Source organism: Theropithecus gelada, chromosome 4 (genome assembly GCF_003255815.1).
Source record: "Theropithecus gelada isolate Dixy chromosome 4, Tgel_1.0, whole genome shotgun sequence".
Classification (NCBI taxonomy): domain Eukaryota; kingdom Metazoa; phylum Chordata; class Mammalia; order Primates; family Cercopithecidae; genus Theropithecus; species Theropithecus gelada.
The window spans coordinates 39,675,465-39,702,626 of NC_037671.1; the positions used below are offsets into that span (position 1 = coordinate 39,675,465).

The window sequence follows — 27,162 nt, forward strand, 5'->3', positions numbered from 1 at the left end:
TTTGGAGACAGAGTCTCGCTCTGTCACCCAGACTGGAGTGCAGTGACATAATCTCGGCTCACAGCAACCTCCGCCTCCTGGGTTCTAGCAATTCTAATGCCTTGGCCTCCCAAGTAGCTGGGATTACGGGCACCCACCACCACACCTGGCTAATTTTTGTATTTTTAGTGGAGAGGGGGTTTCACTGTGTTGGCCAGGGTGGTCTTGAACTCCTGGCCTCAAGTAATCCACACACCTCGGCCTCTCAAAGTGCTGAGATTACAGATGTAAGCCACCACTCCCAGACAGTAAATATTTATTAAGCATTTATTCTGTGTGAGTCATTGTGCTAAGTGATTCACATGCATTATCTTATTCATTCCTCACGGAAACAGTATGAGGTAGGTACTGTACTATCCCTATTCTGCAGACAAAACAGGCATGGAGAGGTTAAGTGAATTGTCAAATGCCATGCGGACTATGAACCCGCATCTGAGTCCAGAGCTCCAGCTCTTAACCATTATCCTGTATTGCCCATATATCCCTGTTGGTATTAATTGGCTCAGATCCTATCTGCCATTTGACCCCAGTACCGGATTTAGTACTCTCTTTTTTTTTTTATTTATGTGTGCGTGCTTGTTTACCAGTGTGTTAACGAACCACATCCAGAGATAGCATTTGAACCTACTTCATGGACCTCATCCTTAACTACTGCTTTCTTCACTAATAATATTTTTTTCTAGTTTTGGGACATTGCTCCAGTTTAGGTCAATAGGAGCTAGCCAATTTCAGTTTCCTTTAATGCTATTCCATGTGTTTGAGTAAATTATCCACCAATAATAAGGTGATTCCTGCCTGTTAATATGGCAGTTCTCTGTGGACGCATGAATGTGAAATATAGGTAAAAAGCCAAAGCACTGCTTAACGAATGCTGTTTCTAGGGATGGTAGTTTATGAATCTTTCTTTTCTATTTGTTATCAAGAGTTTTCCTTCTGAAAAGGCAGAAGGTTTTACAGCAGCAGGAGAGAGATTCCATTAAGAAGACGAAAATCACGAAGCTTATTTCTTCTGTCTTTCACTTTCCCCAGAGTCTAAATGGTGTTTGGCTGAACAGAGCACGTCTGGAACCTTTAAGGGTCTATTCCATTCATCAGGGAGACTACATCCAACTTGGAGTGCCTCTGGAAAATAAGGAGAATGCAGAGTATGAATATGAAGTTACTGAAGAAGACTGGGAGACAATATATCCTTGTCTTTCCCCAAAGAATGACCAGATGATAGAAAAAAATAAGGAATTGAGAACTAAAAGGAAATTCAGTTTGGATCAATTAGGAGGTCCTGGAGCTGAAGGCCCCTCAAATTTGAAATCCAAAATAAATAAAGTGTCTTGTGAATCTAGTCAGTCAGTGAAATCACAGGGGAAAGGTGAAGTGGCCAGTACACCCTCTGAAAATTTGGATCCTAGGTTGACTGCCCTTGAGCCAAGTAAGAAGACCACAGGGGCTCCCATTTACCCTGGCTTCCCCATAGTCACAGAGGTTCATCATGAGCAGAAAGCCTCAAACTCTTCAGCATCTCAGAGAAGCTTACAGATGTTTAAGGTGACCATGTCCAGGATTCTGAGGCTGAAAATACAGATGCAAGAAAAACATGAAGCCGTTATGAATGTGAAAAAGCAGACCCAAAAGGGGAACTCAAAGAAAATTGTGCGAATGGAGCAGGAACTGCAGGACTTACAGTCCCAGCTGTGTGCAGAGCAGGCGCAGCAGCAGGCAAGAGTGGAGCAACTAGAGAAGACTTTCCAGGAAGAGGAACAGCATCTTCAGGTACCACACAGAAGGGAAGGGCAAGACTGGTCTTCAGGAGTGGGGCAGGCACTTCATGGGCCTCTGGCCAGAGTTCTCAGTTTCTGGGCCAGGTACCAAATTCTGAGCACCAAAGACAAGAAATGGAATGGGAACAGTAAACTTTTGAGATCAGGGAAGGGGACTGAGTAGAGGGTTAAGGCTTCAGCATGCTGATGAGATCAAGAGCCAGAGATGGGGTGCCAAGATAGGGTGAAGTGACCAGCAGAGCCAGCCAGGACGTAACTCATCTCAGGATGCAAAGCTGGGGCAACTCACAACCAACATGAATTCAGGGGGAAGTTAGGTGAAGGTCAAGATGCCGCAAAACCACAGTATAGTCCAATTAAATCATTAGTTGTCTTCAAGACTTACGTATCTTTGCTCTGTGGCCAAGGCCAAATCACTTAGTCCCAGGGCAGGTACAGGTCAGCTGGTTCCTCTGCCCTTGTACCTGACAGTTTGTTAGCTATAAAGGTTAGTTAACTCTGTAGCTAACCCAGGAGGTGAGAGGCTAAAAAGGCAGAAAATGTTTTTGTTTCTGTTTTGAGCAGCCAGCATGTGATGGGACAGATGCACCATGACTGCATTGTTGGGTTGAATGATAAACCACCTTCCACAGTGCTTATAGTAGGAAGGTAAAATAATGACTATCTTAGCTTTGTAAAGGTAAGACCAAATGTGTTTCCATCCCTGAGTCATTTGCTTCAATGACAAACTCTTGCACAAAGCTTTAGGCTAGAGCAGATCCTGTCCTTGCTCAAAATGTCATTTCCTATCTGGCAGGAACCACACATTTTACTCCCACCCAGTTGCTCAGATAATATTGAATGTCAAGAATTCCCTATTGTTGACTTAGAACTCACACGGCCAGTCACAACTAAAGTGAATAAACTTTTTTGTTTGGGTTGCTCAGGGTAAGGAACAACCAGAGGTAGTGTTGGCTTATTTCTGAGCAATTTATAAATTTCATTCTGATCTCTGCCATCCCCTTGAACTGGTAGTATTAGCAAAAGCCATGGATTAAATAGGTCTTTTGAGAGTATACACTGCTTCCTTACATGTACCTTTTTGCTTCCCTTATCCAGCCTAGACTAGTTCTTGAAATTAGTAGAGGGTGGTTTATGTCTACGTGTTTAGTATATCACACCTTCACTAGGACAGAACTCTCTGTAAAGGCTAATATGTTCACGAACAGGTTACTGTTGATTAATATTTGTGGCTGCTCTGGACATGCCTCAAGGTATAGCTGCAAAATCTTTTTTTTGAACCAAAATGTTAAAGGCAAAAGGATCAGTTTGGATAATTTTTCTGGGTATGAGTAGGTCGTGTACATATTGCTCATAGTAAAGTGTATCTAGTCCCTTGTTTATCAGCTGCATCTCCCTCTGCCCACCAAGCCCTAGGGATTTATCCTACCCCCCCGCCCCCCACTATTTGTTTAGAGGCTCATTAAACCCTTGCTGCTTCACACCTTTTTTTTTTTTTTTTTTTTAAGTACTCAAATTGCCTGGTACTAGGGAATTCTGGCAGTTATAAAGATGCTTAACAAATGGTTTTTACCATTAAGGAATTTATCTTGTTAAGGAGGCAAGATGTATCATACACATGATATAATCAGAGAATAGTTTTCAATCAATATAGTAAATTAGAGAACAATTTTCAGTTGGCATATTAAATGGGTAGGTAATTCTTAAGGACAGAAGGGCCCAGAAGTTCTTTTGGAAGGTGCTGGATAAAATAGGTTAATGATAACCTGGAAAGCTTCCACAATGGAGGGGGCCGATGAGGAAATACAAGCTCAGGCAAGGAGAGAGGAAGAGCAGTATATAAACTGAAGTGGTCAAGACTCAGAATGAGAGACAAGGTGGCCAGAGTAGAGGGAAAAGAAGCATGCTAGATGTCGTGAGTGCCAGCATTGGGTATTACATCTGAGTTTATAGTTATTTGGGGGCTCAGAAGTTCTCAGTTTACATCCTTTTGGGAATCATGGCATTAGTCCGTGAAGGAGGCTTGGACTGTTAGGCCATAGTATTTCCAGAACAATCCAATTGGTGTCTTAAAGCTTACAGTCCTGAAGTGTGCAGTATTTGAGCAGATAACTCTGCTCAAATTCTTTACTGCCAACAGCTTGAAGTAAAACAGGAGATTTTCCACCTGCTCCCTCACTCCTGTTGTTTCCAGATGCTCACACTAGCTGGTCTGCTCTGCTTGTTGCTGGATTGTGTTCCTTTTTTCTTTTCCCTGCAGAGAAACCTTCCATTTTGTTTTGGCTTTGCAGGGTTTGGAGATAGCACAAGGAGAAGAGGACCTGAAGCAACAGCTGGCCCAGGCTCTGCAGGAGGTAACTTTGCCATAGTACTAAGATTATAGTGGGCTGTGGAGTGGGGAGCAACCAGGTATCACATGACCATTGACTGCCTCTGCTGCTTAGTGCATACCTCTGTGGTATCTCCAGTCTGTAAACAGAGCAGGTTGCAGCTGCTCACACCATCAGATCAGAGATTTGGAGCCTTACAAACATGCCAGACCTCAGCATGGAAACTTAGATTTTCATCTGATCTGAAGTTGCTCTGGTGAAGATGGAATGGAGCGTTAGCAGTTAAGAGGCTCTCTGGGGAAGTGGCTCCACTTCCAGAAAGGTGAGGGCAGCAGAGGGAAAATGTGAGATATGACTTGGCCACCAGGCCCGTGAAGGCCTCTGTTACCACAATGTCCCTGAGCTGTAGCCAACCAGAAACAATTCGAGAATGTTCCAGTTAAGCATTTTAGGCCAGGTTGAGAATGTGCAGTTTAACAATCAACAAAACATATCAATTTATTGAAAAAGTAAAGCTCAACAGGACTAAAATTCTCCTAAAAGATTACCTGTAATTTATTTAATTTAACCTAACTACTCTTATTTATTTTTTGTGTGTGCTCCTTTGCATCTTTAAAACCTACTTTGTCTTCTACCTTTTATGTATTATGATTAGTAGTTCCATTTAGTCAGGATGGTTCAGATCTCATTGGAGAGAGTGAGCAAATCGCATAGGAATTTGTTCAGGGGAATTTATCCTTTTATCGTAAACCTACTGCCCAACCTTACAGTGCTAACAGTCATATTGTATTGTAAGCACGACAGGGTGCCTACCTTGATCTCGTTGAGGGTTTCACAAACAGCTTTGGAAAGAATTAGATGAAAATTAATTCAATCTTTTTAGAATTTTATTTTTTGAGCTTGTTTATTTTCTAGGGTGGGAGAGTAGGCATGTTTCCCATTTGGAGCATTATTAAGTTAATATTCAGACATTGTTTTGAAATTGAAAAAGAATGTGGTTCTGCTAGTTGGAAATCCCTGAGGGATCACTGAGTACCCTGCACCCTCTCCTGAGACAGGAAAGCACACTATCATTTTGCGTGGGATACTTGGCCATACATTTATTAGCTTAAAATGTGATACTTTTCAACCAGGCGCGGTGGCTCAAGCCTGTAATCCTAGCACTTTGGGAGGCCAAGGCGGGTGGATCACCAGAGGTAGGGAGTTGAAGAGCAGCCTGACCAACATGGAGAAACCCTGTCTCTACTAAAAATACAAAATTAGCCGGACGTGGTGATGCATGTCTGTAATCCCAGCTACTCAGGAGGCTGAGGCAGGAGAATCGCTTGAACCCAGGAGGTGGAGGTTGTAGTGAGCCGAGATGGTGCCATTGCACTCCAGCCTGGGCAACAAGACTCCATCTCAATAAAAAAAAAAAAAAGCGATACTTTTAGGTCATGGTTCTACACCATCATGCCTGGGGGACATGCCACTCATGCAGTGGCAGTTTTTTGTTCCACCATGGTGATCCTTTTGAAAGCTGTTCTTTATAGTTTGTTAAAAAACTGCTTTTATAATGGTGTTTTATAACTGATTTCCTATTTAAATCACATAATACCTTCCTCTCCAATCTCCAAAAAACGACCACATCTTTTTAAACCCAGTGATTCATAAGTTCTCAGGGAATTTGACTATAGTTAGAAATGGGTCCAGACCTTCTTCACTGCCCTAAGCAGTCTGCCAGTCTTTGCTTTGAGTGGAAAAGAAAATAAAAAGATGCATTTATATACAGCTCAAAAAACTTCTCTGACTGCTTTTCATACCTATTATTTTATTTTCTTAACACTGAGGTAGGAGGGAGCACCTATTTTCCCATTTCCTTTTATTTTTATTTTTATTTTGAGACAGTGTCTTGTTCTGTCACCCAGGCTGGAGTGCAGCAGTGCAATCTCAGCTCACTACAGTCTCCACCTCCTGGGCTCAAGTGATCCTCCCACTGCAGCCTCCTGAGTAACTGGAACCATAGGCACGTGCCAGCATTCCCAACAAATTTTTTGTGTTTTTGGTAGAGATGGGGTTTCACAATATTGCCCAGGCTGGTCTCAAACTCCTGAGCTCAAGTGATCCACTCAGCATAGCCTCCCAAAGTGCTGGGATTACAGGTATTATGAGCCACCACGCCCGGCCGTATTTTCCCATTTTATAGATGAGAAGGTTAAAATGCACATCTCGAATTAGTGAGTCAAGTTGAAGACCCAGGCCTTCTGATATAACTGCTTTTTTTTTTTTGTCAGGAGATCACACATTTTAAAATTTGGTTCTTGAATAATATCTTTTCAAAAATACTTACCTTTACTCCACCTTCTTTTTAAAAAGAATTTGAGGTGAGATTCTAAAGTATAAGCTATACTTAAGCATGAGAGTGCTCATAAATTATGTTTCATGTATGTGGAACCTCTTGACATTCAGCATAGGCATTTAGTCACAGTGAATGAGCTGTTAGTTCCTGGGTGTGCCTTCTTCCAGAAGACACTGGCAGGGTTCAGGCAGCATTATCTTATGAGCATGTAGTGTGTGATTTGTAGAATAAATAGGTTAAAGATCTTTTTTATTTCAATAAAAATGACTATTTAATTCCGCTGATTCCCATTTCCTCCTGATTATTTCATAAAAGCAGCTTCCAGTTCTGAATAGCTTGTAATTACTTACTAGTTCTTAAATACTGTTCCCAGAATCACTTGGGTGGCTAAAAAAAAAAAAAAAAAAAAAACCACATTTCTGGGCTCTAAGCCAAACCTATAGAAGCAGACTCTGGGACGCAGTGAAAGTTCTTCAGTTGACATGGATGTCCACCAATGATGGGTTAGTTTTAGAGGCCCCAGTACATTCGGTGGCCTCCTTCCCTAACTGCCCTCTCCCCTGAAAAAAGCAGCAGGTGGGTAACATAGCCCAATGGAATAAAGGTATTATTTTGAAATTGCCATTTTATCGATCCCTGAACCAAAGTCACTAACTAGAGGGAGAGAACAGGCATGTTTGTGGCTAAAAGGAAGGATGCATTGTAGTTCATCCTGAGTATGTATCTGCTATGTTTTTGCAGCATTGGGCTCTAATGGAAGAGCTAAATCGCAGCAAGAAGGACTTTGAAGCAATCATTCAAGCCAAGAACAAAGAATTAGAGCAGACCAAGGTACTGGAAAGAAGATGGAAGTTTAGAATTTGGTTAGTGCATGCAACTCAGCATTTTCAACAGTGTAAGGGTTGCTATGGAGAATGAAGAGAGAAATCATGGCTGCTCCTTGCCTCTGGGGAAATAATCTATAAGATTAAAGAGGTCTATAGAAGATTCTGCCTGTCAGACAACATCTATTTCCTTCCCTTGTTCAGAAGCAAAATGCTGGGAATAAGGCACTTGCATCCTGCATTCTAGTCCTTTGTCTATGGTGGGTACTCCTTCAGGGTGTGTCACTGATACAGACCGAGGAATATTGTAGTCAAGAAATAGTTCCTCCTGAACTAGGTAATTTGAATCACATAAAGTAAAGTGAATTACTTAATGCAATTCCTTCCTATGTCAAATCAGGAGAACTCTTGAATTAGGGGTTATAAACTTAAATGCCCACCAGGGCCAGACTGGTAATCCAAGTGAGTGAAGTGGCCTGAATGTGAGAACACAGTAGGGAGCTGTGTGGGCTATGGTTCATTGGATGGGGTATTTGCCCACACCCTGATCCCAGGAGGCAACTCTTCTCTGCTCAGCCAATTGTTGCCATCCAGAAGTGCAGGCCCAGTGTTGTCAGATCTTCTGATTTTTCCACAGCAGATGAAAGTCCAAATGTTTAAGTGAAATATCCCAAATTTTAAATATGGCAACAACTTCAGCTTTTTGTGTGTGTTTTCTTTAATGTGAAGGCCAAATTAAACAAGTCTGCAGGGTGGATCCAGTCCACAGGCCACCAATTTGCAACCTCTGACCTGAAATTAATACCTGAGTCTGACTGCATCTCTCATCCCACCCCCTCCATGTACAGACCTAGAGCTGAAGGAGGGACTTTAGTTAGTTTGATTTCCTGTTTAAATCACATAATACCTTCCTCTCCAACCTCCAAGAAACTACCACATCTTTTTAAACCCAGTGATTCATAAGTTCTCGGAATTTGACTATAGTTAAGGGGGTCCAGACTTTCTTCACTGCCCTGAGCAGTCTGCCAGTCTTTGCTTTGAGTGGAAAAGAAAACAAAAAGATGAAAAATTAGCCAGCCACTCAAATATACCTCAAATGGCCTATCCTGTCCCCCTCAGGGGCTCTTAATGCTTTCTGTTTTAGGGGTGAAGTGCTAAAATAAATGTCTGCTTCAAGAGAGCATACCTAGGATCCTCCTTAAAAAGTGTGTTCACCCACAGTCTGACCTCTTGGGGAAAGCCGGGGAGATGGTACTGCAGGCCTCTGCAGGAGTGGGAAGTGGCAGGTATCATAGAGCATGGAGCCTGAAGGTAATTCAAGAGGCCTTTCTCCAGCCTTCTGCCTCCAGAGGTGTGCCTTACTTTATAGAAAAGGCAGCTGCAAAGAACACTTTAACTTTATAACTAATTCAAGTTTCCTGCCTCTCTGGACTATTCATGCCTCTTTTCTTGTCCAGTGAGTTTTTAATTATTTGGGATGATCTTATGTAACGTCTGAACTACGGCTTGCTATAAACTACTTAATGTCCCATCTGGTCTTGGGTGGTTGGTGTGGTTAGTATACCACCTGCATTTTTCTCATTTGACTAATTTTGGGGAAGGAGACAGAAACTGCAATGCAAATACTGAAAAAGTGGTGTTTTAGTCCATTCAGGCTACTACAAAAAAGACCCATAAACTGCGTAGCTTACTAACAACAGAAATTTATTTCTCACAGTACTGGAGGTTGGGAAATCCAAGATCAAGATACTGGCATATTTGGTGTCTGGTGAGGGCTATCTTCTGTTTCATAGATAGAGTCTTGCTGTGTCCCTACATGGTGGAAGGGGCACACAAGCTCTCCTTGGGCCCCTTTTATAAAGGCCACTAACCCGATTTATGAGCATGGAGCCCTCATGACCTAGTCACCTCCCAAAGGCCCCACCTCTTAATACCATCACATTTGAAAATAAGTGTCAACATGGGAATTTGGGAGGAAGCACAAACATTCACACCATAGCAAGTAGGGAGAGGAAAGAAAGGAGGTTAGTGCTCTGTATTAGAAAACAATTATTAACAATAACCCTTAGGGAAAGTGTTCTATTCTTAATGTTGCTACACCAGAATGAATCATTCACTAAGACTGAATCCTCTTCTAAATAATTAACCCTGCTCCCTGTCCCCTTTTGCATTTTTGTTGGTTCTCTGAATGACAGGTAGGATTGTGTGTCTTGCAGGAAGAGAAGGAGAAGGTGCAAGCACAGAAGGAAGAAGTTCTCAGCCACATGAATGATGTACTAGAGAATGAGCTCCAATGTATTATTTGTTCAGAATACTTCATTGAGGTAATGAAGTTGCTCACCCCTTCTTTTGCTCACCCCTTCTTTTTTTTTTTTTTTTTTGAGAGAGTCTCACTCTGTCACCCAGGCTGGAGTGCAGTGCTGTGATCTTGGCTCACTGCAACCCCCACTTCCCGGGCTCAAGCAGTTCTTGTGCCTCAGCCTCCTGAGTAGCTGGGATTACAGGCACATGCCACCACGCCTGGCTAAGTTTTAGTATTTTTAGTAGACATGGGGTTTTGCCATGTTGGCCAGGCTGGTCTCGAATTCCTGACCTCAGGTGATCTGCCCACCTCGGCCTCCCAAAGTGCTGGGATTACAGGTGTGAGTCACCGCACCTGGCCGACCCCTTCTTATTCTCCCAACCCTGAATGGAGGCTGGGCTATACAGGCTGCTTCTACTATAGGGGAACATTCTGAAGAGATTTTCTTCCAGGAACTTACAACTATTTGATTTCAAAGTGACCCCTAGAGATGACCATTTCTCATTTGTTTTTATAATCTTCTTTCCCTTCACTGTCCTTTTTTGGCATTTCATCTGTTCTTAAATGTTTATTTGGTATGATTAACATTTTTAGCTGCAGTGAAGCCTTTATCTCTTTGTTGTTGAGGGGAAAATAGGGCCAAATTAGATTTTGGAAGTATCAGAATAAAGCTGCTCAGTAAAAGCTATTCTTTCTTTACTCTGAATGGGCCCAATGCTGAGAATATGCTTATAGTGCAGCCTTTTAAACGAGGGGGTAAACGCCATTAAAATGTGGTCACTTTGGGAATTCAGGGCCCACGCTGAGTATATTTCAGGGACTCTGAGGCTCCTTATGGAAACTTGAAACCTCTACCATTTGTTAGCCTATCATATTTTTGCCCTGGCTTATTTATTTATTTAACAAATTCTGCCATTTGTGACCAGTTCACCTTAGACCACAAGTGTTAAACTCAAGTTACTAAATGACAGTGCTTTTCAGACTCCTTTAAAAAGAAGGCCAGGCGCAGTGGCTCATACCTGTAATCCCAGCATTTTGGGAGGCCGAGTGCAGGAGGATTACTTGAGGTAAGGAGTTCGAGACCAGACTGGCCAACATGGTGAAACCCCATCTCTACTAAAAATACAAAAATCAGCCAGGGGTGGTGGTGTGTGCATGTAGTCCCAGCTAGTCGGGAGGCTGAGGCAGGAGAATCACTTCAATTTGGGAGGCGGAGGCTACAGTGAGCCAAGATCACACCATTGTACTCCAGTCTGGGCAACAGAGCAAGGCAGAAGAAAAAGAAGGCTGAGGCAGGAGAATGGCATGAACCTGGGAAGTGGAGCTTGCAGTGAGCCGAGATCGCGCCTCTGCACTCCAGCCTGGGCGACAGAGCGAGACTCCGTCTCAAAAAAAAAAAAAAAGAAAAGAAAAAAAAAAATGTAGGCCAGTTGCAATGGCTCATGCCTATAATCCGAGCACTTTGGGAGGCCAAGGTGGGCGGATCACCTGAGGTCAAGAGTTCAAGATCAGCCTGATCAACATGGCAAAACCCCATCTCTATTAATAATAGAAAAATTAGCTGGGCATGGTGATGTGTACCTGTAATCCCAGCTACTCAGGAGGCTGAGGCAGGAGAATTGCTTGAACCCAGGGGGCGGAGGTTGCAGTGAAGTGATATCGCACCACTGCACTCTAGCCTGGGTGACAGAGTGAGACTCCGTCTCAAAAAAAAAAAAAAAGGGATAGCGCATATATGCACAGCTTTCTTTACTCAGGTGATCTTTAGGGAGGTTGGGTCTGTTAGCCTCTTGAAAAATCTCTCCTAGGCAGACCTTTTTCTTTTGCTGTGGGTCCACTTAGACTTCAGATCGTAACTTCCCCCATAATTTCTAGTCATCTGATTCTCTACTTTGGAGAAGCTCTGTGTTGTTTTGACAAGGCTTATGGACTCTAGAAGAGGAAGACAAGAAACGGGTTGAAATAAATGATGAGTTAGCCAACCTGGAGCATCCGCAGAGACATATAAGACATAAACAACTTGACCTGTGTTTTGTTTACAGAATGCCTTCTTATCTACTTTACTGGTTACCTCTTAAAATCAGTCTCAGAAATATGTTTTATTTAATTTATTTGTTTATTTTTGAGACAGAGTCTCACTGTGTCACCCAGGCTGGGTTGCAGTGGTGTGATCTTGGCTCACTGCAACCTCCATCTCCTGGATTCAAGTGATCCTGCCTCAGCCTCCCGAGTAGCTGGGACTACAGGCACCCACCACCATGCCCGGCTAATTTTTTTATATTTTTAGTAGAGATGGGATTTCATCATGTTGGCCAGGCTGGTCTCGAACTCTGACCTCAGGTGATCTGCCCACCTCAGCCTCCCAAAGTGCTGGGATACAGTAAGCCTCAGATGTTTCATTTTTATCACATAGGTTTTCAGTACTGTTTATGAGAGCTTGTCTTATGTAATAAACACAATGTTTCCTAGCTTCTGTGCTCAACTTGGCATTTGAAAAATACGTAATATCAGTGTTATTTTGCACTGTTATCCTAAGAGCAGGAATGAGCACTTTTGAGCATAAGATACAAGAGCCTTGTATCTTAGGAGATGTACATAAACAAAAGTAACAAAGAGAAAGGTTTGTATTCTCCAGAGTGAAAAGGGCTCTGGCAGAAATTGACCAGAGGAATTACTCAGAGGAGCCCCACAAATACAGGCTTCCTTTTGCTTTCTCTCTTCATTGGCACATTTACTTAGATATTCAGGCATTGTCAATAAACCCATTATATTTTTACTTTTTTAGTTTCTTTTTTTTGCCCAGCATTTTTAGTTGCCTTCTATATTATTTTACTTTTTCAGTTTTAGAGATGATGTCATATAATTCTCTATACTTAAAATTTAGTATATGTTCCCTTTCATATGTTAATTAGCAAGACATAAATTTGTTTTTCTTTTTGAAAAATTTGTTTTACAAAAGCATCAGATTGGTGGAAACTAATAATATTTATTGTTTGTTTTTGTTTGTTTGTTAGTTTTTTCCAGGCAGTGTCTCACTCTGTCGCCCACGCTAGAGTGCAATGATGCCGTCATGGCTTACTGCAGTTTCTAGCTCCCGGGCTGAAGTGATCCTCCCACCCCAGCCTCCTGAGTAGCTGGGGCTACAGACTGTGCCACCATGCCCGGCTATTTTTTTTTTTTTTTTTTTTTTTTTGGTAGAGATGGGATTTCACCATGTCTCAGGCTGGTCTTGAATTCCTGGCTCAAGCAGTCCACCTTCTTCAGCTCCCCAAGTGCTAGGATTACAGGTGTAAGCATTCACACACTTATTAGTCCTACTCATATCCAGTAACATTTTGTTTGCAAGGTGGCCAGCCCACACTGGGAGCGTGGTCTGAGTTGGTGGACTGAAACAGACAAATCCCTTAACTTTGAGAAAATAAAAGAATTGTCTAACATAAAGCTTAAAATTTCCCAACCCTAAGAACGATTTTTTTTTTTTTTTTTTTAAAGACAGAGTCTCCCTCTGTCACTCAGGCCATACTGCAGTGGCGTGATTTTTGTCTCACTGCAACCTCCACCTCCTGGGTTCAAGAAATTCTCGTGCCTCAGCCACCCGAGTAGCTGGAATTAGAGGTGTGTACCACCATGACTGGCTAATTTTCATATTTTTAGTAGAGACGAGGTTTTACCATGTTGTCCAGGCTGGTCTCGAACTCCTGACCTCAGGTGACCCAACCACCTCGGCCTTGCAGAGTGCCAGGATTATAGGCATGAGCCATCACGCCTGGCCCAACCCCAAGATTCTGATACTCTTTGTAAGCCCTCAAGATGGGATTGTGGTTGATTTTCCATTTGGCCTTTGAAATTCACTCCTGACCTAACTTTGAGATCAGAAGCATCCTGAGAAAGTAAGCATGAAAGTTCTGATATGTGTGTTCACATTCCTGTTGTAGGCTGTCACCTTGAACTGTGCCCACAGTTTCTGCTCCTACTGTATCAATGAATGGATGAAGCGGAAGATAGAATGCCCCATTTGTCGGAAGGACATTGAGTCCAAAACGTACTCTTTGGTTCTGGACAATTGCATTAATAAGATGGTAAATAATCTGAGCTCAGAAGTGAAAGAACGACGAATTGTTCTCATTAGGGAACGAAAAGGTGAGTGGGTGTGAGAATCCCTACCCCTCAAGAAAGGACTTATTTACTTCCAAACTTCAACAAATTTTTTTGGAAAGAGTCAGATAAACAATTCTTGAACTAGGGAAGAGGTGGAATAAATGGGGAGGAGTAAAAGGAGTTAAAGAGAATGTGTGAGAGGAAGAGTTGAGATAGAATTAACCTCAACTGTTATTTGAGCAGCAGGGAAGTGGGAGGCTAAGCATGTGTGCCTTGGTTGTGGGGGTAAAATAAAGATGTGATTTTAAAAAACACACACAGTCAGACGTTTTGCTGTACCAATCACTAGATGGTGCTGTTGTCAAGACACTTCCGTTGCTGTCCAGGTGTTGAAAAAACCTTGAGTATACAGTGAGTTATAAATAGGATAGTAGGGCCAGGAATCTGATGCTGACTTGCAAGCAGCTGTGGTTTGAAACTGGCCCTCGGTTGGTCAGCCAGAATGGAGGCCGCAGGCTTGTCACAGAGACGGAGCAGGACATGTGTCTGTGCCTGTAATGCCCGAGGAATACATTCTGACCTGTGGGAGGGCAGAGCGGCCTTTGAAAGTTGGCTCTTTGGAACTGAAGTTTTACCACTTTACTAACAGCTGTATGCTACTGGATTTTGTGCCTAAATGTAAGCCCCCACAGAATTTTACCTCCAAGAGCTACTTGATTCTGGCAGAATCCCATTGTTCTTCCTTTTCACCTCCCATCACTCCATAAGCATTTATAGGAATACTACACTAGGCCTCAAGAGAAAAAGATAAATAAGACATTATCTCATCCCTTACAGCATGAACAGTCTGGCGGAGGAGATAGAAAGGCAAATAGATAGTGTGATGAGTTCCTTATCAGGGTTCTATGAAACTTCAAAGGAGGAGACACATCTGATTTGGCCTGGGGAGGTGCAGGTATGGGAGAAAGCTTCATCAAGGAAATGACATTTGAATGAGCCTTAAAGGTTCCCTAGGCAGTTAGCTTTCTAAGCGGAGACAGTAGCACAAGCAAAACACAGAGGCATGAGAAGCAGTGACCTGCCCTGCCCCAGTTCCCAGTGTGGCCCATACGAGACATAATATTCACATGCCAAGGCTTAGAAAGTATCTATGGAGGCTTTGCGAATGTTTTTTCTTCCCTCTTTCCCTTTTTGAGAGGAGCAGTGATCTGGGAACCCAGATCTGGCCAAGATCAGGTTGTGGCCTTGGAACTGAAGTCTGCTGAGTCGGGGGATGGGGTTGGAGGCAGACCTAGGGACATCCGTGGGCTTTCTTCGCACAGTCTACCACCTGAGTTCCTTCCCTGCAATCTAAGCATGGTAAATGGCTTCACAAAACATCAGGGAAAGAAAAGGCTGGGCACGGTGGCTCACACCTCTAATCCCAGCACTTTGGGCGGCCAAGGTGGGCGAATCATGAGATCAGGAGTTCGAGACCAGCCTGGTCAACATGGTGGAAGCGCATCTCCACTAAAAATACAAAAAGTAGCTGGGTGTGGTGGCACACACCAGTAGTCGCAGCTACGTGGGAGGCTGAGGCAAGAGAATCGTTTGAACCTGGGAGGCAGAGGTTGCAGTGAGCCGAGATTGCACCACTGCACTCCAGCCTGGATGACAGAGCAAGATTCTATCTCAAAAAAAAAAAAAAAAGGAAAGAAGGGCCTTGGGCCCTGTGTCCTAAGTTTACGGCTGACTTCTATTAAACAGAGTTAATTCTGCAGAGTAATAACAGATACCCTTTTTCTCTCCAAAGGCTAAAGAGGGTGTCTCTTACTTTTTTTGGTAACACTAGGGGGCTACACAGTAAAATGAGTCAGCTTCCCTGTTAAATGCATTGGCTGGGAGCAGTTCTGGCACCCATCTTGGTTTCTGTAGTTATCGCACCGAATGCAGCTTTGAAGTTTTCTCTAGAGACAGACAGGTTTTCTGAGACCTGATTTGGGGAAAGACATGCCAGAGCTATCAACAGCTTCACTGGGTTTAGAGAAAATTCTCGGTTTAAATACCAACCTTCCTTCCATATTCCAGGGCCAATTGAAAGCTGGTTTAATCCCTGTTGCATGGGAATTTTTAAAAAGGACCAAATTTAGGATCTGGGAACTAGGATTGGCAAGCTTATAATTGTCAGAGTCCTAACACTGCAGGCCCTGGAGCAGGAATTGCTCTTATCAATTCAGAGGAGACCTGCCTGCCTGTGGCAGCAGAGGGTTGCCCATGCAGACATGCCTGTATTCTGATTTCACCAAGAGCAGCCTCACTTCTAGGCCTCCTGGGCTGGTTATTGAAGTTTCATATGTCAGTGGGAGGAGTAGCGTCTCATGACTGATTAGCCATTGATCTCTTGTGTGAGACCAGAGGAGAGGAAGAGGATGGGAATGTTAGGATGCTGGATCCTGAGTTGGAGGTGGATGCTCTGGAGCTAGGACAGATAACAGACTGTCCTGTATCATGAGTCACTGTGGCTCTCTGGGATATTGACATGAGACTTTTTCTGAATGGAAAAGTTTTTTTGAAATCCCCTATAGATGATCTCCCTCTGGAGCTGGTGAGGTGAGAGAGCAGTCTTATGTCAGCTGCTCCCCTCCCGTTTCTTTCGTTCTCATTCAATGTTAGTTGGTTGACAAGAGTGTTAAAAACTCTTATGTTTTGCTTTTCCTAGCAGTTTCTTTGGGTTGTACTCAGAAAATAACAAGCGATGTAGAAATAAAATCTCCTTGGTCCTTTAGAACAGTGATTTTCAACCAAGGGGCTTTTTCAAACTACATTCCTTAGCTGCCTTGCTACTATTTTTTTTTTTTTTTTTTTTGAGATGGAGTCTTGCCTTGTTGCCCAGGCTGAAAGACTGAAGTTTAATGGCACGATTTTGGCTTACTGCAACCTCCCCCTTCCGGGTTTAAGTGATTCTCCTCCCTCAGCCTCCTGGGTAGCTGGGATTACAGGTGCACACCACCATAGCCAGCTAATTTTTGCATTTTTGGTAGAGACGGGGTTTTACTATGTTGGTCAGGCTGGTCTCCAACTCCTGACCTCAGGTGATGTGCCCCACTGATCCTCTCAAAGTGCTGGGATTACAGGCGTGAGCCACTGCGCCTGGCCCCTTGCTACTATAATAGTGAATTGCGGCTACTAGTGAGAGTGTGCCATGGCCTTCACATGTGCTGAGGTGGGGAGAGTCGTTTGTGAACTATTGTGTAAATCTGTGACACAAAGTCCCCTCCAGAGGTTGGGGGTGTCTGTATCTCTTGCCAGCTTCCTGTAGGCTAAGTAGGGGGTGGTCCCAACATAGGACAGGAGAAACTGGCAAAACCCAGGCTCTGAAGAGTATCTGTCAGCCCACCTGTAAGGCTTTCCCTGATATTGCCCATCCTCCTTTGCTGAAAGACAGCCTTTTAAAGGGATTTTTGAGGGAGTGGCAGCAGTAATCCTCTCTCTTGCAGAGAGAGTACTTGTTAGCAGGTAGTTGTAACCTGTTCTGTCCCTGGAGAATCAGGGTCATTTGCATGAAGTCAGCATTTCTGCCTGCCTTGTATAAGACAGTGTTTGTCTAAGAGAAAATGGATCGTGGCAAGGTCAGGATGAGGCAGAAGTGTCCACATGCTTGTACTCAAATAGTATATAACACTGTATTCTTAAGATTTTTTTTTTCTTTTTTGAGATGGAGTTTCGCTCTTGTTGCCCAGGCTGGAGTGCAATGGCGCGATCTCAGCTCACCACAACCTCCGCCTTCCGGGTTCAAGCGGTTCTTCTGCCTTAGCCTCCCAAGTAGCTGGGATTACAAACATGCGCCACCACGCCTGGCTAATTTTGTATTTTTAGTAGAGATAGGGCTTCTCCATGTTAGTCAGGCTGGTCTCGAACTCCCGACCTCAGGTGATCTGCCCACCTCTGCCTCTCAAAGTGCTGGGATTACAGGCGTGAGCCACCGCGTCCGGCTCTTAAGATTTTTTTACTTTAAACAATGTATGCAGGCTGGGCACTGTGGCTCACGGCTGTAATCCCAGCATTTTGGGAGGCTGAGGGGAGCCAGATCACAAGGTCAGGAGTTTGAGACCAGCCTGACCAATATGGTGAAACCCCATCTCTACTAAAAATACAAAAATTAGCTGGGTGTGGTGGTCCACACCTGTAATCCCAGCTACTCAGGAGGCTGAGGCAGGAGAATTGCTTGAACCTGGGAGGCGGAGGTTGCAGTGAGCCAAAATCACGCTACTGCACTCCAGCCTGGGCAACAGAGCGAGACTTCATCTCAAAAAAAAAAAAAAAAAAAGAAAAAGTATGCTTTGCAAAATTGTAATGGGATGGAACATTATCAGACTTGATACTATAAGCTTTTTAATTTCTCTCTCACCACTTCCCTATTCATCCCCCTTCTTTTTTCCTTCTCTTCTTCTTTTGTGTCCTAGTATCCTTCCTTGTCATCAAGGTGTGGTTTTTCCTCTGTTGAATTTCTTTCCTTTGTCATCCTTTTGTTTTGTTTTGTTTTTCTTGAAAAAGGCTGGCGTGCAGTGGTATGATCACAGCTCACTGTAGCCTTGGCCTTCGGGCTCAGGTAATCCTCTTACCTCAGCCTCCCAAGTAGCTGGGACCACAGGTGCGTGCCACCACACCCAGCTAATTTTTTGTATTTTTTGTAGAGATAGGGTTTCACCATGTTGCCCAGACTGATCTCGAACTCCTGAGCTTGAGCAATCCACCTGCCTCAGCCTCCCAAAGTGCCAGGATTACAGGTGTGAGCCACTGCGCCTGGTCTAATTTTTTTTCCCCCTGTCACTTTTATTGACACCTCAGAATACACAGTTTGAAATGACAAGGGCATCATAGGAACTATTCACCTAATGAAACTTAGTAGAGGTCTGCTGTGGGATTAATTGGACCTTATGGAGTAGCAACCCAGGAAGTCCTAGAACCTTGAATTCTTATTGTCTCTGTAATCCTTGTGATTGCCGAATGGTCCTTCCATCTGGAGGTCAGAAGGCTGTTCTCTGACTTCGTGCTCTGTGGTAGAGTGTCTTCTCCCTTTCACCAAAAGCTACTACTGTCTTGCGGGCACCCAGAAAAGTTTTCACAGTTTAGGAGAGTGGCCTTCCTAGATGCTATTAATCATCTTTCAGTGCACCCTAAATGTATGGAAGATTGAGTTTGAGGGAACCATGCATGCCCCGGTTGAGAGATCCAGGGCTGACTTTGACTGCTGGGCTATGATAGCTTTAAATACACCCTGAAGAGTCCAGTGCAGGAGAGTCAGTGACTCCAGTGAGCCCTGCACCATGTTGTACTGAAAGTGAAAATCAGTGCTTGCTGGCCATGGTGGGATCCCATTGCTGCTGGAGGCTGCAGCCCAGCTGTCAGCCCACCAGCCTAGGGCTGGGAAAAGGGCCTGGAGATGGAACATGAGCAGTTCTGGCCATCTCTGGTGTTTAGCAGGAGACACTTCAGATTGTTCATTGCTATTTCCCACAGTAAAATTTTCTCCTGCCCTTTTTTGATTTTTAGTGATAATACAGTTATTTTGGCCCTCTAAAAAATGGATCCTCTTTCCCTCCTAACATGTAATTTTATGATTTTTCATACCTACTTCCAGGAATGTCTATTGTAGGAGACTACCTGTGCAAATATAGAGTAGCATCATTAACCAAAGCAACTTTTCTTTGAGTTTCTTGGTTAACCCTAGATGAACACTGAGTATTTTTAGAGCAACCTCAAATAAGTTGATATTCTATGAACTAATCATAGAGAGTGTCTGATTATACCTCATCAGCTGGATATATATTCTGTCCAACTGCCTACTGCTATGGTTCTTGATATAACCAGACATGCTCCTTTTCCTGGCTAGGGCTTCTACTTCAGTTACTTTCTGTACCCTGGAGAGTTTGGACTGCTTTTACCTTTGTCTCATTAAACTTGAACCAGAACCAACCCCAAAGAAAATCTCTTCCTTGCTTCCTTTCTTCTGGGTCTTTCCTTTTTTTTCCTGTCGCCCAGGCTGAGTGCAGTGGCATGATCTCAGCTTACTTACTGCAAACCTCCACCTCCTGGGCTCAAGCATCCTCCTACCTCAGCCTCCCTAGTAGCTGGGACTACAGATGTGCACTACCATGCCTGGCTAATTTTTTGTATTTTCTGTAGAGATGGGGTTTCACTATGTCGCCTGGGCTGGTCTCAAACTCCTGCGCTCATTGAATCAGCCCTCAGCTTCCCACAGTGCTGGGGTTATAGGCATGAGCCACCATGCCCAGTCCTGGGTCTTTCCTTTTTCTTAGCTCCTACTAAATGCTAAGTGCTTGGGGATAAAAGCAAAGAGGGCATGTGCAGCCTCTCCCCTCATGGAACTTTTGCTCTAAGTGCAGGCCCTAGGCTCCTTATAGTAAAATCCTACAATATGAGAAATAAAGGGTGCTGAGTCAAGGAAAGTCTTCCCTGAGTCAGTGAAGGACATGGAGTGTATCTTTTAGGTGGAAGGACAAGAAGCAAAAGCAAGGGGTTTTTAGGGGCTGAGAGAAGTACAGAGTGCTGGAGAGAATATTGAGCATTCAGCCTGGAAAAGTAGGCAGGACTGGGTCATGAAGGGTGTTATAGACATGTTGCAGAGTTAGTCTAGGGGCAGGGGGAAACTATCAGAAGATATTAAGTGGAGATCTGACTGTTGATGTTTGTGTTTTTCTGGATAGGTTAGTCTGGCTGTAGTGAAGAGACTACATGGTTCTGGAAACAAGAATAAAGGCAGTAATCATGGCCAGCGATGATGGTGGCTAGGCTAGAGAAGTAGCAGCAGGGATGGCCAGAGTGGATAGATTCAAGAGGTAGTTAAGGAGGTAGAATCCATAGGTCTCGGCCAGGCGCGGTGGCTCAAGCCTGTAATCCCAGCACTTTGGGAGGCCGAGATGGGCAGATCACGAGGTCAGGAGATCGAGACCATCCTGGCTAACACGGTGAAACCCCTTCTCTACTAAAAAATACAAAAAACTAGCCGGGCGAGGTGACGGGCACCTGTAGTCCCAGCTACTTGGGAGGCTGAGGCAGGAGAATGGCGTGAACCCGGGAGGCGGAGCTTGCAGTGAGCTGAGATCCGGCCACTGCACTCCAGCCTATGTGACAGAGCGAGACTCCGTCTCAAAAAAAAAAAAAAAAAAAGAATTCACAGGTCTGTGGGACTGATATGCTGTGGGGAGTACAGGGGAGCTCAGATCATGTCCAGGTTTCTTTATATTAGGGGCACCTGAGTTGATGATGATGCATTTACTAAAATAGGAGCAGTTGGGGCAGACAAATTTAGTTCTCAACTGAAAAGTTTAAGGCACCTGAGGACATCAATGGAGCTGTTCAGTGGGTATATGAATGTGTGGATCTGGAGCCTGAAGGACAGGCCAAGTTGAGATTCTAGGTTTGGGGTTCATGAGCCATGGAAGTGGATGAACCACTGTTACCCTCTCTGTGGTATTAAGAGCCAAAAGGCAAGTTCTTAGCCATGAGAAACACCAACATTAGGGGATGAGTAGTAGAAGAGGGGCCTACAGGACAGTCTGATGAATGGTCAAAAAGAGAGAGATGGAAAAAGAGGTATGTGGGGCAGGCAACAAATGACACTAGAGCTGGTACACGGCTGTCCTCACAGCTACTTGGGAGACGGAGGTGAGAGGATCACTTGATGCCAGGAGTTCAAGACCAGCCTGGGCAACCCCCATCTCAAAAAAAAAAAAAAATTAGGCATGGTGGCACATGCCTGTGGTCCTGCCTACTCAGGAGGCTGAGGCTGGAGCATCCCTTGAACCCAGGAGTTTAAGTCTCCAGTAAGCTGCGACTGTGCCATTGTACTCCAGCCTGGGCAAAAGAGCCAGACCCCATCTCTTTAAAAAAAAAAAAAGACATTACATGGTGTCCTTTGAGCCTTCCTGGCCACACTGTTGTCTATGGTAGACCCCCGTCATTACATTCTAGACATTGCCCTATTATTTCTTTGGAAGCATTTACCAGATTGAAATAATATTTGTTAATGTACTCTTGCCTCTAGATTTCTAAACTCCTTGAGGGCAGGAATTTTATCTTACTCCTTGTAGTATTCTCAGGGCATTGAAGAGTGTTTGGCACATGGTAGCTCTTCAGTAAATACGTGTTTATGAAGAGTTATAAAGTGAGAAGTCCATATATGAAATGCTGCCGAGACATTAAACAAGATAAGGAAGAAAAATTGCCCATTGAGTATGCAGGCATGTGGGATATCAGTGACTTTATCTAGCATAAGTCGTGGGGGATGGTGGAGTCAGAAGTCAGTTTACAGTGATTGGGGAGTGAGTATGAGATGAGGGAGTACAGAAAGAATAGACAACTTCTTCACAACATTTGGCTGTGACTAAGATGGTGAGGACCACCACCAAAAGAAGGCTGTATTTGGAGGAGGAAGTAGGGTGAAACGGAGTTTTTGTTGTTTTTTAAAGACGTGATTCAAGCATGTTCAATTGCTGATTGAAAGGAGCCTGTAGAGAAGGGCATGCTGGAAAACCAAGATAGCAGATAGGGTATGATTCTTTGGAAGGCAGAGGAAGACAGGGAGTGCAGAGCTCAGAAAGGAATTAGTCTTTAAGAGTAGAAGGGTAGCCGGGCGTGGTGGCTCAAGCCTGTAATCCCAGCACTTTGGGAGGCTGAGACGGGCGGATCACAAGGTCAGGAGATCGAGACCATCCTGGCTAACACGGTGAAACCCCGTCTCTACTAAAAAATACAAAAAACTAGCCGGGCGAGGTGGCGGGCGCCTGTGGTCCCAGCTACTCCGGAGGCTGAGGCAGGAGAATGGCGTAAACCCGGGAGGCGGAGCTTGCAGTGAGCTGAGATCCGGCCACTGCACTCCAGCCTGGGCGACAGAGCCAGACTCAGTCTCAAAAAAAAAAAAGAAAAAAAAAAGAGTAGAAGGGTACATTCTTTGTTTTACAGAAGGAAGAGTTTCATGTGGGAGCTGGGGCAAGGAAGTTTGCTTGGGGGCGTCGAGATAATTTCTTTCTTGTGGCTTCTGTATTCTTCTGTGAGCTAATAGTTGAGACCATTAGCTAAGAGGGAGGGAACCCCTCTTGGTTCTCTCTCTCCAAGGCTGAAGGCATGCCCAGCCCCAAGGCCCACCACCTCAAAGGCTACCCAGAAGTGGGAGACAAATAACTTCTGTAGTCCTTTCTTTTTTTTTTTTTTTTTTGAGACGGAGTCTCGCTCTGTCACCCAGGCTAGAGTGCAGTGGCCGGATCTCAGCTCACTGCAAGCTCCGCCTCCCGGGTTTACGCCATTCTCCTGCCTCAGCCTCCCGAGTAGCTGGGACTACAGGCGCCCGCCACCTCGCCCGGCTAGTTTTTTTGTATTTTTTAGTAGAGACGGGGTTTCACTGCATTAGCCAGGATGGTCTCGATCTCCTGACCTCGTGATCCGCCCGTCTCGGCCTCCCAAAGTGCTGGGATTACAGGCTTGAGCCACCGCGCCCGGCCAGTCCTTTCAATCCCCTACCAAAGCATTCCAGAATTCAGTCCCAGAGAAAGGGGAAAATGTGCTCGGTGACTTTATTGTGCCTTTGGCATAGGCCAGGATCCCCACCTTTCTGGGATCAAGGAAGCAGAAGCTATTGGAAAAGCCTGGAGGCTAGTAAGTAAATAGCCTTTCTTGTCCCCTTCCTCTTTGGACACAGGAAGAACTCCCGCCTCTCCCTGTCTATTCCTGTATATAATTCATTCCCTCCTTTAACATCCTTTAGCAGATTTATTGAGGGCCAGGTTTGTGCTAGGCACTGTTCTAGATGCTGAGGATGTAAAAAGTGAAAATCTAAGTTAGATGTGATTCATGCTATGGAGAAAAATTAAGCAAGAAGGGGAGAAGAGGTGATGGTGAAAGCCTTGGCAATGCTTAATAGGGTAATCAAGGAAGGCACTTCTGAGCAGGAACTATGGAGGGAAGCTCTGAAGGAGGCGGCCATGCTGCCATGTAGGGAAAGAGGGAATGGTAAGGGGGAGCAAAGAGGCCAGTGCTGGGGAGTGGAGTGAGCGCTGGGGAGTGGGTAGGAGATGAGGAGAGGAAGCTTGGGCAAGATGCAGATTGTGTAGGGCCTTGTAGGCCTTTGAAAGGACTTTGACTTTAACTGTTACTATGAGAGGAATGAGGAACAGGCTTTGAGCGAGAGTAACATGATCTGACTTCTGTTTTCTCAGTTTGCTATGGCTGCTGTGTGAGGAAGAGACAGAGTGGCAAGGCTGGAAGCAGGGAGTCCAGGGAAGGGAAATGCCAGCTCCTCATTTATTTATTTCTCTTCTTTTTCTCCAAAGCAAAGAGATTGTTCTGAAGACCATGCTCTAAGGGCCTTTGAAAGACTGCCAGGCAATGGGAGCCTGAGATGGTCTGGAGCATTCTCTCTAGCCGTGACTCCGCTGCTCTGAAGGTCAACTGAGAAGTCTTGTGGGACAGAGACTGAGTTAGGAAGCCCTCAGTCACTTGCCTTCCACGGTGGCCAGCCCTGCTGCCATCATTGGCTGAAGCACCACCAGGATTCCCAGCACCCAACTGCTTTAGGGTACTTCATAGACTCTGCCTCACTACATGTCGAATGAGTTATTTGAGTTCTCTTTTGTTTTTTTAGTTTGTTGTTGTTGTTACTGTTTTGATACCTCAGAAACACCTCCGTTGACAATTGTTTTGGATAGGTTGGGTGTACCCCGTGGCTGCCTCTGAAGGCAGTGTCTATTTTGAGAGGATGGCTTACCTCTTCTTTGTGAAAATACTATCTCATTTCCTGGAAATAAAATGTAAAACCTGTCAGTTGCTCAGCTGGGCTTTGGTGTATTTACCTTCCTTCCCTTCCTGCTCCCAGACAGTCTCACAAGTAAACACTGGCAGCTCATAGATTACAACCAAGAAAGTGACTATATCAGATGATAGACTTCAAGTGAATGTCAGCCTAAGAGGCCAAGCCGCAGATCATGGCCACACCAGACGAGCTCTGTTAACCCCCTGATTGTCGTGTTTCCTTTTTATTACAGAGGTGGGTCACTGTTTACCTTGTTTCAGGGGTGGGAAGAACTCCTTTCCTTCAGCTGGCATTTGAATGTTTCCAAATCTATTTTATCCTGCGTCATAAACACACAGGCAATGATTTTATGACAACTTGATGTGCTTTTTTCTTTATTTTTCTTTTAAATTAAAAGTCTCTCTTTGCTCTACCTCTCCTTTATTTTTTATTTTTATTTTTGAGACAAGATGTGACTCTGTTGCCCAAGCTGGAGTACAGTGGTGTAATCTCAGCTCACTGCAACCTCCACCTCCCAGACTCAAACCATCCTCCCACCTCAACCTTCCGTGTAACTGGGACTACAGGCATATGCCATCACACCCAGCTAATTTTTGTATTTTTTGTAGAGAAGGGGTTTCACCATGTTGGCCAGGCTGGTCTCAAACTCCTGACATCAAATGATCTGTCTGCCTCAGCCTCTCAAAGTGCTGGGATTACAGGCGTGAGCCACTATGCCTGGCCAACCTCCCCTTTTTAAACAGAAAGGAAACTAGTTTTGATGTTTAGGAGATAGAAGGTTAGGGATAACCTATGGCTTCCTTGGTTTCCTGTGATGAGAATGAGAAAAAAATAATGAGAAATTAAAGAATGGTTATTTGAAACTAGGAGCCCTCTACTCGGGTTGTGAAACTGTGCATTACATAATTTAATGATTTGCTTCCCTCTGCCTTCTTACTGCCTATCTAGAGAACCATTCCTTTTTCCACTTCTTTTTTTTTTTTTTTTTTTTTTTTTGTAGAGATGGAATCTTGCTATGTTGACCATGCTGGTCTCGAACTCCTGACCTCAAGCAACCCTCCTGCCTCAGCCTCCCAAGATGCTGGGATTACGTGCAGGAGCTACCATGCTCAGCCAAGAACTGTTCTTTTGTAGTTCTTTATACTCCATGTATTTTCTCTTTTGTTTTTTTGAGATGAAGTCTCGCTTTGTTTCCCAGGCTGGAGTGCAGTGGTGTGATCTTGGCTCACTGCAACCTCTGCCTCCCAGGATCAAGTGATTACATTGAAATACTCAGCCTCCTGAGTAGCTGGGATTACAGGCAAGTGCCACCAAACACAGCTAATTTTTGTATTTTTAGTAGAGATGGGGTTTCACCATGTTGGCCAGACTGGTCTCAAACTCCTGACCTCAGGTGATCCACCTGCCTCGGCCTCTAAAATGCTGGGATTACAGCTGTGAGCCACCACTCCCAGCCTATACCCCATGTATTTTCATAAAAGGTTGGAAACTATTGACTTGCCAACTTTTTAAGGATGGCAGGGATTTTTTCTTTGTTGAATATACTGTTAATTTGAGGATTCTGGAGTCCTTAGTCTTCATTTCCATTCTTTTGCCCATGATTACTGATCGAAATACTGGTAGAATCATGGAGGAAGTCAAGTTAAACATGGAAAAATTGCTTTAAAAGTACTTACTATAACCACATCATAACAATTCTGGAAAAATAGAGAACAAAAGGAAAAGATGGTTACCACCTTGATTTAATAACTTCTTGTTTCCCATACATGTGTTTTGTTTATAGATTGCATGGGTATATGTCAATTTTTGTATGTTCTGTCTTTAGTTTACATGTTGTAATTCGTTTTTAGGAGAGTACAGACGTACACTTTTTGAGTAGACAATATGTTCACATAGTTTGAAATAAAAGGTACAAAATGGCGTAGAATGAAATGCCTCTCACCCTCTCCCCACAGTGACTACTTCCCACTCAGGCAACAAGTATTACAGTTCCTTGTGTATTCTTCCAGAGAGCTTCCCTGTCCACACAAGCAAATACACATGTGGTCTTTTTCCTTGTTTTGCACAAATGGTAAACTGTACACTATTCTGTACCTTGCTATTTTCAGATATATGTTGTCAACAGTTCCATGTCAGTAGTTTCCTTTCTTTGTTACAGCTGCCTGTTATTTCATTGTGTATTTGCACTATCATTTACTTTTCCGGCTTATTTTTGATAGAAATCTAGGTTGGTTCAAACCTTTTTACTCTTAAAACAATGCTGCAGTTAACACCCTTGTACATACATCTTTAGAGAAAAGATATTTTAAAAAGAAAATATCTTTTTAAAAATTATTTTATTATGTTTTAGTAGAGCCTGTGTTGCCTCGGCTGGTCTTGAAATTCTGGGCTAAAGCAATCCTACCACCTCGGCCTCCTAAAGTGCTGAGATTACAGGCATGAGCCACTGCACAAAGAATCATCTTGACTTGAGCCTGAAGACTGTGTACAGACTGACCTCACAGACTGACCGCCGTTCCATCCCACAGCTGTTGGACATAGAGTGATTTGCAGCCCCTCCTTTCAGAATACCACATCCCTCTCAAATGTTCCACAACATCTAGGAAAGTGAGCTCTTAAAGATAGACTAAAAAGAATAATAAATCAATA

General features: G+C 44.0%; 1 protein-coding gene across 1 annotated transcript; it reads left to right on the top strand.

The window, feature by feature from the left end:
* Positions 1 to 842: 842 nt before the first annotated feature.
* On the top strand, positions 843 to 24,532 carry RNF8 (ring finger protein 8). The gene is made up of 7 exons (XM_025382332.1): positions 843 to 880; positions 963 to 1,806; positions 4,106 to 4,168; positions 7,224 to 7,313; positions 9,523 to 9,630; positions 13,544 to 13,748; positions 24,035 to 24,532. Exons 1-7 carry the CDS (start codon positions 843 to 845, stop codon positions 24,049 to 24,051), a joined length of 1,365 nt encoding a protein of 454 aa, XP_025238117.1. The 3' UTR covers positions 24,052 to 24,532.
* Positions 24,533 to 27,162: the final 2,630 nt, after the last annotated feature.